The sequence below is a fragment of the Homarus americanus genome, unplaced genomic scaffold, assembly GCF_018991925.1.
Source record: "Homarus americanus isolate GMGI-L3 unplaced genomic scaffold, GMGI_Hamer_2.0 scaffold52338, whole genome shotgun sequence".
Classification (NCBI taxonomy): Eukaryota; Metazoa; Arthropoda; class Malacostraca; order Decapoda; family Nephropidae; genus Homarus; species Homarus americanus.
In genome coordinates this window covers 1-12,949 of record NW_024757670.1, presented here as the reverse complement: position 1 = coordinate 12,949, position 12,949 = coordinate 1, and the positions used below count along the sequence as shown (strand labels likewise).

The 12,949-nt window shown below is 38.1% G+C and overlaps 1 protein-coding gene across 1 annotated transcript; it reads left to right on the top strand.

Moving 5' to 3' along the window:
* Positions 1-1,723: 1,723 nt before the first annotated feature.
* On the top strand, positions 1,724-12,898 carry LOC121857611 (sulfotransferase 1C4-like). The gene is made up of 7 exons (XM_042353674.1): positions 1,724-1,892; positions 5,435-5,580; positions 10,846-11,008; positions 11,154-11,280; positions 11,495-11,661; positions 11,815-11,938; positions 12,344-12,898. The coding sequence occupies exons 1-7, from the start codon at positions 1,782-1,784 to the stop codon at positions 12,448-12,450; spliced, it is 945 nt and encodes a 314-aa protein (XP_042209608.1). The 5' UTR covers positions 1,724-1,781; the 3' UTR covers positions 12,451-12,898.
* The last annotated feature ends 51 nt before the right edge of the window (positions 12,899-12,949 follow it).

The window sequence follows — 12,949 nt, the reverse complement described above, 5'->3', positions numbered from 1 at the left end:
GCTATAGGGCAGTGAGATGTGGATCACATACAGCAAGCACCTCAAAGCACTTAAAACTTTCACCAACGTAGTCTACGTTCCATCCTCCTAGTTTGCTGGGAAGACAAGAGAACAAATGCCAGTATTCTTGCTGATACCAACTGTAGGAGCATCGAGGCTACAATTATCCATTAACAGCTATGCTGGACTGGCCATATTACCCGCATGGACGACAGTAGACTGCCAAAGCAGCTACTTTCACTTAACGAATAGTAAAGGTAACGCCGGCGGGCAATTGAAAAGGTATAAGGATAGTCTTAAGACAAACCTGAAAAAGTGCCAAATCGACCCCCTCACCTGGAGTCGATTACTCCACATCGTAACGCTTGAAGGAGCACCACACAAGAAGCTGTCAATACTTTCGAGGTAGCCCGACTGCAAACCGAGGCAGGCAAGCGCCAACGCCGGAAAGACGCTGCCACCGCTCCTCCTGCACTAGATGTATCCCTGCACATGTGCAACGAATGTGGACGACCCTGCGGGTCCCGTATCAGCCTCTTTAGTCACCTTAAAACTCACCAACCTAGGTGACATCTCTAATAACTCATATCATTATATCATAGCTGGGTGATCGTCATACTCGATTCCGAGTGACAGCAAAGTAGTAGTAGTAGTAGTAGCGTGTATGTATGTGTGTGTGTGTAATAATAATAATAATAATAAAAATAATAATAATAATAATAACAATATAATAATTAACGGTTTATTGAAAGAGTTGAGCAGTCAAAAAGCTGAAAATATCCATTGTACAGAGTTGACTTATAACATACAAAGATATGGGATGGATGGATCGTTTAACAAAAGCTTTCATTACTAAAAGGACAAGGAACATGAATTGAACATACAAATTATAGTTTACAGTTGATGGCAGGAGTTGTGTGTGTGTTGTGTGTAAAATAGCTACACATTATCCATTTCTCAGAATATACAATTATCGTTTTACTTTCAATAAGCAGATCAATTACTGGTAACAAGAGCCACACCATAAAATTATAAGCAGAAAATCCTGTGTGCTACTTTTAAGAAAACAAGTTCCATCTCGTGACTGTATCATTCTCAACCATAAGGCTACAGTAATACAGTTTAAAACTTAATTGACCATAATGCTGTAAGCTGAAGATTCAATGATCAACATAGTGCAGAAAATTTGTCATGTAGTTGGGATCAGTCTGCCTCAGAAGACGAGTCATGTCAACCTGCACGTGATACTTTCAGTGGTAATGAATACCAAGTGAAGACTCCCTTGCTGTGCACAATACGACATACTGAAAGATGTGATTATCTATATTTGTCGTCGACACCTGCCTGGTGATTATTCATTGCAGAAAGATAATGAAGAGATAAACTTTAATTAATCTATAACATATTTTTATATGCATTTCGTCATGTAAATTGGCTAACAACACCGACTTGTAAACTATTAACAAAAGTCTTGGAATAAAGGCACCAGACCCTCATTTTTCATTACCAGGTGAGAGGAATAAAACTAACTTTGATTTTGAGGGACAGGGCGTGGTGGTGTTATTCTGTATTACAGTAAAACCCATTATCTTAAATAATTCCTGACGTGATGACGAAACATAAATTTTTTTATTGTGCGCCAAGTTGCCTCATAATGATAATACACCTTCGACGTACAGTACATGATGTAAAGCGGCGACCTTCCTTTCATCCTCACAGTGATGGAGCCTCTAGCCAGCGGTCACGAGACGGTACCTTTGGGCGAGGATGACGAAGCTGACATGAAGAAGTATTTTGCTCCCTTTCCTGGTGGTACAATTCGCTTAAATCCCGGCAGTTGGGTCTTTCCGGCAGCTTTTCTTAAGTATGCAGACAAGATATACAACTTTCAGGTGAGCACAGCAAAGTTGACGTAAGTAATTCACGTCAGAGTATAAACACTGTACGTGAATTTAGTGGCGTCCTTCTCTTAACCTGGAGCTGAACCAAAACACACAAATATAACATAACACACGGACGATTAACCCAAGAAGATAATAAATAAACCTCTTTCTTGTACTTGAGAAAACTTTACATTGCGGTTTATTGAAGATAAATAAATAACTAAGATTTGGTTAATGGTGAAACATGATAAACGAAACAAAGGATACGTGATAAAAATAATAATCAGTAAATATAGTAAACGAAAATTAATTGAAGAGACATGAGAAATAAGAGAGATGCGTCAGATAGAGGGAAGTAAACAAAACATGAGACAAGGCAAATTAAAAACCACAAGTCACAAAACTACACCAATATGACAGAACATAGATATACTAAAGACTTGATCGGATAAACATTAAACATTACAAACAGAAGTTTCATGTGATACAACAAACAGAAAACAGTAAGTATGTGATTCATCAACTGTTACTCAGAAAACGTGAAATTACTGACAACAATACAGTCCATTGACCGACAATAACTTTATTCCCTATTCACTATCATGGCTTCCATTTTTATTTTTTTTATTTTGTAACTAAAAATCATGTGATTATTTATTTATTTATTTATTATAACGTAATTTAACCTAACCGAGCCAAACTTAACCTAACGAAACCTTGTGAAAGTAATGGCATTAATTATCAAGTAATCGATTTACGAGCGCATTACTTTACACACACACACACACACACACACATATATATATATATATATATATATATATATATATATATATATATATATATATATATATATATATATATATATATATATATATATATATATATATATTTCATGTAGATCCACAATGAAAACGTGGATAAGATAAATCTTGACAAAATCACACAGGGAGCACCTTTGCTTTCGTCTTTATTCAAGACATCTTCAGAGGCAACTGAATTACATAGACGGAGAGAGGCTTAAATACACAGGGTGACCTTATTAAACATGAGGTCAGGTCATAATCATGACATCCACTCATCTGCACACCAACATAACATAAGAACATAAGAAAGTGGGATACTGCAGGAGGCCGACTGGCCCATACAGGGCAGATCCCTTTCACACCCATCCCAGCACTTCCATGTGCCAATCCAACTTCGTCTTGAAGCTCCCTAGCGTCCCCGATCCTACTATAGCACTCGGTAGCCTATTCCACATATCCACAACTCTATTACCAAACCAGTGCTTGCCTATATCCTTTCTGAATCGGAATTTATCTAATTTAAAGCCATTTGTTCTAGTTATTTCGTTATTACTGAGCTTCAGAACATCTTCCATTTTACCCTTGTTAATCCCACTTACCCACTTGAACACCTCTATCATATCTCCCCTAACTCTACGCCTCTCTAATGAATGCAAGCCTAAGCTTTTCAGTCTTTCTTCATATGGAAGGTTTCTAATATTATGGATCATTTTGTCATTCTTCTTTGTACTCTCTCCAAAGAATCTATGTCCATTCTATAATAAGGACACCAGAATTGAACCGCATAATCCATGTGTGGCCTCACTAATGCTAGGTAAAGTTTCAAGATAACGTCAGTAGTTCTGTTACTCACACTCCTAGACATGAACCCAAGAATCCTGTTTGCCTTGTTGCGAACGCTAATACATTGTTTTCTAGGTTTCAAGTCGTTGCTAGCAAATACACCTAGATCTTTTTCACAATCTGAGTTTTCTATTTCCGTGTTACCTAGTTTATACTTAACGTTTGTATTCGTCTTCCTATCTGTAGTACCTTGCATTTATCAGTATTAAAATTCATTTGCCAGTCTACTGACCACTCATGTAAGGTATCTAGATCTCTTTGAAGGTGTTCAAAGTCACTGTCTGAATTTATCACTCTCCCCATTTTGGTATCATCTGCAAATTTACTAATCCTACTATTTATACCTAAATCAAGATCATTAATGAATATAACAAACAGCAGAGGGCCTAATACAGATCCCTGGGGAACTCCGCTTTTGACCGCACCCCAGTCTGACTTAAATCCATTTATGCTGACTCTTTGTTTCCTACCAGTTAACCATGACCTAATCCATTTTAATAATGATCCACCTATTCCATGTGCTTCTACCTTCCTTATCAATCTCTCATGAGGGACTCTATCGAATGCTTTACTGAAATCTAAATAAATTATATCATATGACTTATCATTATCTACCGCTTCATATACTTCTGAGAAAAAGCTAAGCAAATTTGTGAGACAAGAACGTCCCTGGGTGAACCCGTGCTGAGAAGAATGAATTAAGTTGAATGTTTCAAGGTGGCTTCTGATTTTCGTAGCAATAATTGACTCGAGCAACTTGCCTATGATTGACGTGAGACTAATGGGACGGTAATTTGATGCAATTGATTTATCACCTTTTTTGAAAATCGGAACTACATTTGCAAGTTCCAAGCTTCTGGCACTAGGCCCGATTCTAATGACTTATTAAATAAAACTGATAATGGATTACTCAACTCATCTCTACATTCTTTTAATATTCTAGCATATACCTCGTCAAGAGAAAGGGCGATGTGACTAGTCAAGTTAAGTCAGGTAAAAAATATGGGACCCACTAATCATCTATCCTACATCTAACTCCAATGCTTTAAAAGCATTTTTAACCTTGGGCCACTAGCAAATAAATTTATGTAACATATTATCAGTTTTGTACTGCCCATCACTAAAGGTACCAGAACTGACCCGCATAATAGAGGTGTGGCCTGACTAGCGCAAGATATAGTTGCAATAAGACCTCTGCACTCTTATTACTAGCTTCAACCAGAAGTATTTCTGTGACACTTCTAAGCTGTTCTCCCAATCAATGGGATGATTATTATTCCTAACATGAACGAACAGTTCACTGCTTTCAGATGCTGTTCTGATATTGTATTTGTGCTGTTTGATTCTGAGTTGCAATGCCTTCCCAGTCTGTCCTACATAATTTCCATTACAGTTGCTACATGGAATACAATAAACACTTCCATTCACATTCAAAGTTGGGCAATTCTTGATTAATATATTGGTAATGGTTGAGTCATACTTAAAAACAACATTAATATTTAATAATTTAAGGGACTGAACTAACGGGACAAATTCATTGCAATAATGCAGAGACAAAATATTCTTAAGTGTAGGAATTTGCCTGGTTTGAGTAGAATGAAAGGATTTATTAGACTTTTTAAAACAAGGTGCTCCATTGTTTCCCTTTTTCCCTGTGTGATTTTATCAATACATACATACATACATACATACATACATACATACACACACACACACACATATATATATATATATATATATATATATATATATATATATATATATATATATATATATATATATATATATATATATATATATATATATATATATATATATATATATATATATATATATCATATACATGTGTGTGTGTGTGTTACAGTAAAAGTAACGACACGTATACTAACTGTTCCTTCACAGTGGCGAGCCAGCGACGTGGTGGTAATAACGTTACCCAAGTGCGGTACAACGTGGATGCAGGAGATTGTATGGACTATGAGGAACAACCCAGACTTGCTCAACCCCACGGCTACTCTACCAATAATGACCCGAGTGCCTTTCATTGAGTAAGAAACACTGTTGACTTACGTGAGAGTAAATGACTAATCGTCCTCTTTCATTTACATCACAGTATCTTATGCACACCCAATGTCAATATTACTTTATCACCTAACATTCCTTCTTCGCTGCCCACAACTAGTACCGTATAGCGCTGCTAGTACCGTATAGTGAATGCTAGTACCATATAGTGCTGCCAGTACCATATAATGCTGCTAGTACCGTATAGTGCTCTTAGTACTGTATTGTGCTGGTAATACCGTATAGTAACTGCTAGTACCGTATAGTGCTCTTAGTACTGTATTGTACTGGTAATACCGTATAGTAACTGCTAGTACCGTATAGTGCTGCCAGTACTTAGACTTTAGCAAAGCGTCTGACAGAGTACCGCATCAGAGGCTTCTGAGAAAAGTTAAGGCTCATGGTATCGAGGGGAAAGTTTTGAATTGGATAAAATCATGGCTCACCGATAGAACACAGAGGGTCAGCGTAGATGGTGTTAAATCTGAGTGGGGTTGTGTAACCAGTGGGGTTCCCCAGGCGTCAGTACTGGGCCCACTCTTGTTCATAATCTACATAAACGATCTAGATACTGGGATCAGCAGTGACACCAAAATAAGGCGGCAGATTAATTCAGGACAGGATGCAAATGCACTACAGGAGGATTTAAATAAATTGCAGGAGTGGTCAGAAAAATGGCAAATGAAATTCAACACCAGCAAGTGCAGCGTACTGAATATTGGAAAAACAAATACTGTCAATATATACAGCCTTAACAACATGAACCTAGAGAAGTCGACTTGTGAAAGAAACTTAGGGGTACTTGTAAGCCCGGAACTACGGCCTAGAAAACAGTTCGTTAATGTTCGAAATAAGGCAAACAGAGTATTAGGTTTTATATCTAGAAGTGTAAGTAATAAGAGTGCAGAGGTCTTATTGCAACTATATCTTGCGCTAGTCAGGCCGCACCTCGATTATGCGGTTCAGTTCTGTTGCCCTTATTATTGAATGGATATCAATTCACTGGAGTCGGTGCAGCGAAGAATGACGAAAATGATTCATAAGAACATAAGAACATAAGAAAATAAGGAGTCTGCAATAGGCCGGTTGGCCTGTGCATGGCAGCTCCTGTCGAGAGTTACTACCACTCTCTATCATCCATGAATCTATCTAGCCTCCTTTTAAAAGTTTCCAGCGTTCCAGCACTTACTATAAAGTTGCTAAGCTTGTTCCACTCGTCCACCACCCTATTTGTGAACCAGTTCATTCCTATCTCCCTCCTAAACCTAAACTTATCCAACTTAAATCCGTTGCTACGAGTCCTATCCTGCTCGGATATTGTAAGAACTTTATCTATATCCTCTTTATTAATTCCTTTCACCCACTTAAATACTTCTATCATATCTTCTAGCACTCTTCCTCTTTCTAGGGAATGCAAGTTTAGTTTCTTTAACCTATCTTGATATGGAATGTTTCTATGTACCGGAATCATTTTCGTCATTCTACGATGCACCGATTCCAGTGAATTGATATCCATTCTATAATAAGGGCACCAGAACTGAACCACATAATCGAGGTGCGGCCTGACTAGCGCAAGATATAGTTGCAATAAGACCTCTGCACTCTTATTACTTACACTTCTATATATAAAACCTAATACTCTGTTTGCCTTATTTCGAACATTAACGCACTGTTTTCTAGGCCGTAGGTCCGGCTTACAAGTACCCCTAAGTCTCTTTCGCAAGTCGACCTTCCATATCAAGATAGGTAAAAGAAACTAAACTTGTAGTCCCTAGAAAGACGAAGAGTGAGGGGAGATACGATTAAAGTATTTAAGTGGGTGAAAGGAATGAATAAAGGATATAGATAAAGTTCTTATAAAATCCGAGCAGGATAGGACTCGTAGCAACGGATTTAAGTTGGATAAGTTTAGGTTTAGGAGGGAGATAGGAAGGAACTGGTTCACAAATAAGGTGGTGGATGAGTGGAACAAGCTTAGCAACTTTGTAGTAAGTGCTGAAACGCTGGAAAGTTTTAAAAGGAGGCTAGATAGATTCATGGATGATGGAGAGTGGTAGTAACTCTCGACAGGAGCTGCCATGCACAGGCCAACGGGCCTATTGCAGACTCCTTATTTTCTTATGTTCTTATGTACCATATATTGTAATGCTGCTAGTACCGTTTAGTGCTGCTAGTACCGTATTGTGCTGCTAGTACCGTATAGTGACTGCTAGTACCATATAATGCTGCCAGTACCATATAATGCTGGTAGTACCGTATAGTGCTGCTAGTACCGTATAGGGCTGCTAGTACCGTATAGTGCTGCTAGTATCGTATAGTGCTGCTAGTACCATATAGAGCTGCTAGTACCGTATAATGCTGCTAGTACCATATAGTGCTGGTAATATAATATAATACTGCTAGTACTGTAGAATTCTGCCAGTACCGTATAATGCTGGCATTACCGTATAATGCTGCTAGTTCCGTATAGTGCTGCTAGTTCCGTATAGTGCTGCTAGTACCGTATAGTACAGCTAGTACCGTATAATGCTGCTATCACTACATTATGCTGCTAGTACTGTGTAAAGCTGCTAGTACCATGTAATGCTGCTAGTGCTGTATAATGCTGCTAGTACCGTATAATGCTTCTATTACTGCATTATGATGCTAGTACTGTATAATGCTGTTAGTACTGTATAATACTGCTAGTACCGTATAATACTGCTAGTACCATATACTGCTGCTATGACTGCATTATACTGCTAGTACTGTATAATGCTGCTACTATTGTATAATGCTGCTAGTATTGTATAATGCTGCTAGTATTGTATAATGCTGCTGGTACTGTATAATGCTACTAGTACCATATAATGCTGCTAGTACTATATAATGCTACTAGTACTGTATAATACTGCAAGTACCATATAATGCTGTCAATACCATATAATGCTGCTAGTACTGTATAATTCTGCTAGTACCATATAATTCTGCTAGTCCCATATATATATATATATATATATATATATATATATATATATATATATATATATATATATATATATATATATATATATATATCTTGATAAAATCACACGGGAAAATGGAAACAACGTGTGATTTTATCAAGATTTATCTTATCCACGTTTTCATTGTGGATTTACATGAAATATATATATATATATATATATATATATATATATATATATATATATATATATATATATATATATATATATATATATATATATATATATTACGGGGAATAGCCACCTTGGCACAATATTATCGACCCACAACGGGGCCGGGGGGAAAGGCGAAAAAATAAGAGTAAAAAGAAACTAAAAACTGAAGAGAAAAGACTATATTAATCTACACTACGAAGATGCCGGAAAACCGTTTTTTTAAGTTAGACATTGTACGAGTATGGAAACACTGTAGGCCTAATATTCCACAATTTGGCTGTGAGGATAGAAAGATGCACTATAACGGGTTATTCTCGTGTAACTGACATCCACACAGAAACGGTGGGCACCTCGGGCAAGACCAGTGTTACTAGCCCACTGCCTTGCCGGCGGTACACACGATGCCAAATATACCGAACATTGCCCGTTAAAGTACCCGTAAAAGAGAGAGTGAAGCAACATTGCGGCGAAGAGAAAGGGAAGAGAGATTATCAACTAAAGGAAGAGAGTTAACAAGACGGAAAGCCTTTGATTCCACCCTATCTAACAGTTGGACAGAAGAAGAGCCACCCCAGATATGAGAGCAGTACTCCAAGTAAGGACGAATGAATCCCTTATAAACTTGAAGCAACTACTCAGGAGTGAAGTAGCAACAGCATCTGTACAGCGTTCCTAACTTTCGGGAGGCAATTTTAGCAATGTTGTGAATGTATGGTTTCCATGACATACGAGTATTAGAGGTATAGGTGAGGCCTAGCATGTCTATTTTAGAATTTGGCAGAATGATTGCGTCCTGAAATGTGATTGGTGGGAGATCTTCTGTTTTGTAAATTGTAATTTGTGAATACTGTGTTTTATTACGATTGAATTTAAGCAAATTTCGACCTCTCCATTCGGAAATGCTGCATAGATCCTTATTGATAGATGAAACGATATCAGCAATAGAAACAGATATAGTTTGAGAATTAGGGGAGAGGGAAAATGGGAAGAAGTGTGAATTGACAAAATTAGTAGTAGTGTGAAGTAAATCATTGATAAAAAGAAGGAAGAGAGTAGATAAAAGAACATAACCCTATGGAACACCACTACTGGTAGAGAAAGAGCGAGAGATCGATTCCTCGACAACAACTGCCATGGATCGATTCTCAAGGAAGCTAGAGATTAGAGAACAAAGTGGGGAGAGAAACCATAAGATGGAAGTTTAGAAAGCAACGACTTGCGCCATACCCTATCAAATGCTTTGGAGATGTCGAGGTGCCACGTCAAAAGTTTGCTCATAATCCCTGAGGATGACCGAAGATGGGTGCAGTAGGAGAGCAGATCACCAGTAGATCTCGCTGCTTACCATTATACATAGCAAGATGAGTATAACATGACAGACTAATAGCGAAGCCTCTAAGGGTTCATAACTTGTGTGTTCGTGCGCGTGTTGCCCCGTGATAGTTAGTGTGGCCGCCGTTCAGAAAGGACCCGGTCCTCAACTCCGGCCCGACCTGGGTGGGGTAGAAATTGTGGTTTCCGAGTGTACCTTATAATGCTGTTAATGCCGTATAATGTTAGTACTGTATAATGCTTGTACCATATAATGCTGCTAGTGCCCTATCATGCTGCTAGTACCATATAATGCTGCCAGTACCATATAATGCTGCTAGAACCATATAATACTATATGCTGGCTTCTAAGTAAAGACAATGACATGCATCGGGTGGTAAAGTTAACTAACAATTTTAGAGAACGTTCAATCCAGCCAAAAAGTTTATGAGTTGTAAAAATAATGAACATAAAGAAAGTGGAGGTATGGTATTCCTCAGCTGTGGGACAGGGCACTGTTTTCTATCCTATTATGTCTGTCTGTACATCTGTCCCCCCAAAATAACCCATGAACGGTTATGCGGATCTGCACCAAACTTGTTTTGTTTAATCAACAGGTGACTAGGACACATGATAAGCGTTTGGTGCACATAGCGCCAAAGTTTACCAAGTGATAAGGGTTTGCGCAATGACTTTCAGTAAGAGTGCTACTGTTTCAATATTTACCTTGCCATGGTAACTGTTCGTAGACAGTATCTTAAACTTGGGTTCATCCCACAGTCTCGACATGTTCAGACCAAAGGAGAACTCCCAGTCGAGTCCTGGAAGCAACTCAGTAGAAGGCATCAACCACCAACTGGCCGTCGCTACGCCCGACCCCAGGACTATCAAGACACATATTCCTCTGTCGCTACTTCACCCAACACTCCTCAACACTTGTAAGGTAACCATAAATAATTTTATTTCATCACGTGTTTGGTCTTTAAACTATATGTGTGCTCCCACGCGCGTGTAAGACCTTACCTTTTGATCATATCTCGGCCAAACATACAATGATTACTATCATTAACCAACCCGTACGTTGCCAGGTGGTGTACGTGGCCAGGAACCCCCTGGACGTGGTCGTGTCCTTATTGCATCATTTTCGTCTGATTAAAACCTTCAACTTCCGTGGCAGCTTAGACAATATTATTGACTTTTTTGTCAGTGACAAATGTGAGGCAAGACTTATCCATGTGTTGGAATACAAACAACTATTTTTTCAAGTATTGATAACAGTTCGTTTTGTAATATGATACAACATGTAGGTGTGATTGCGACTAATTTTGAAGGTAAAGCATGAAATAACATTAAATGTATGCAGTAATTCACGAAAATTATCCTTACATGACTAGTACTAACCTTGATAATAATGTTTCACTATTCCCAGTAAGGTACCTGCCCTTCTGGCGGCACGTCAACGAGGCCTGGCAGAAGCGTCACCACCCTAACTTTCACTTCGTCTTCTACGAGGACCTCAAGGCCGACATTATGGCCGAGCTGGAAAAGCTGAACGAGTTTTTGAGCACAAACCTCAGCCAGGAGCAACTCCTTAATGTATGATGCTGTGTGCTCAGAGGACATGTAAACGAGATATATTTGTTTCACTATATTAACTATTTAATATCAAAATACGTGAGTAATGTAACAAGAATAACGAACAATGGTAGTGGGTTGTAATCAATATAGAAAACCTTCCTTCACACTCAGGTAGCTAACTACACCGAGTTTAATGAGATGGCAGGCCGGGACAACTTGATGGGGCCCAAAGCAGAAGATAATCCCCGGTACTCACAGGAGGTGGTGAGGCAGGAGGGCGGCTTCTTCAGGAAAGGTAGATAGTACTTAACTTCTGTTAAGGATAGTCTTGTTTTCTTTACTCGTCTCACTAAAACTAGAGATAACTGACATCCGCTACTGAATTATTAATGATATTGCCAGTGATAGTTCAGGACTCTTCGTGGAAACATGTCGTAACATGTGATCAAGAGACTGATAAACATTGCAGAATTAAAAATTTGACCAAAAGTTTGTTGGTACAGAGTTTAAGGATGACAACTCTTAGGTACACCTAACAAATAATACACATGATGGTGGAATTTCTTTAGTCAACAACATCTGTTTTCTCGAAAAATAAACAAGTTTAAAATATGAATCTATTATAATTTAAAAATCTTATTTTCAGTATTCACAAATTCTTATTGAGGTGAATGATTAATAGTGTTGATTCCTGTGCCAGGTGAGGTTGGTAACTGGAAGGAGAAGTTGAACCCAAAACAGGTAGACAAGATCGACAAGTGGACGAAGAAGAACATGAGAGAGATTCCATTCAAGTACATTTTGTAAACAACTCTTCAACTAGATATTGGTCTCCTCCGCAACAGCTGTCACAAGTATTGGCAGAACTACACCTGGAGAACAGTCACATAACACTCATATGCGAGACTATTTTCCAATGCACTGGAGAAATAGAATCCAAGAGAAAATAAACACTTAGAGAAGCGACAAGATAAAATTCCTCAAGCATTTATTGTCTACATCGTTCTGTGTCATGCCAATTTTGTATTTGTTTTGATGTAAAAATATTCAGAAGATAAACTGTTCTTGCTGAAGCTGATACTCTTGATGATACCAGTCTGCAAAATAACAGTATTGATAATGTCACTATGGATATTGTCACTATGAACAATGTGACTGGATAATGACAGTATGGATAAAGACAGTGTTGCATGCATAATAGGGTGTGTCATACGGAGGCGAATTTTTTTTTTTTGAGTTTGAAAAATCGGCCCATGGTATTAATGATGTAGTTCTATGTGCAGAATCATGTGATATCTTCAGATTT

Coding starts and splice junctions, on each gene's coding strand:
- LOC121857611 (XM_042353674.1), top strand. CDS start 1,782: ATGAAGAAGTATTTTGCTCCCTTTCCTGGTGGTACAATTCGCTTAAAT. Junction 1,893..5,434: donor ACAAGATATACAACTTTCAG/GTGAGCACAGCA, acceptor GTTCCTTCACAG/TGGCGAGCCAGCGACGTGGT. Junction 5,581..10,845: donor ACCCGAGTGCCTTTCATTGA/GTAAGAAACACT, acceptor TTCATCCCACAG/TCTCGACATGTTCAGACCAA.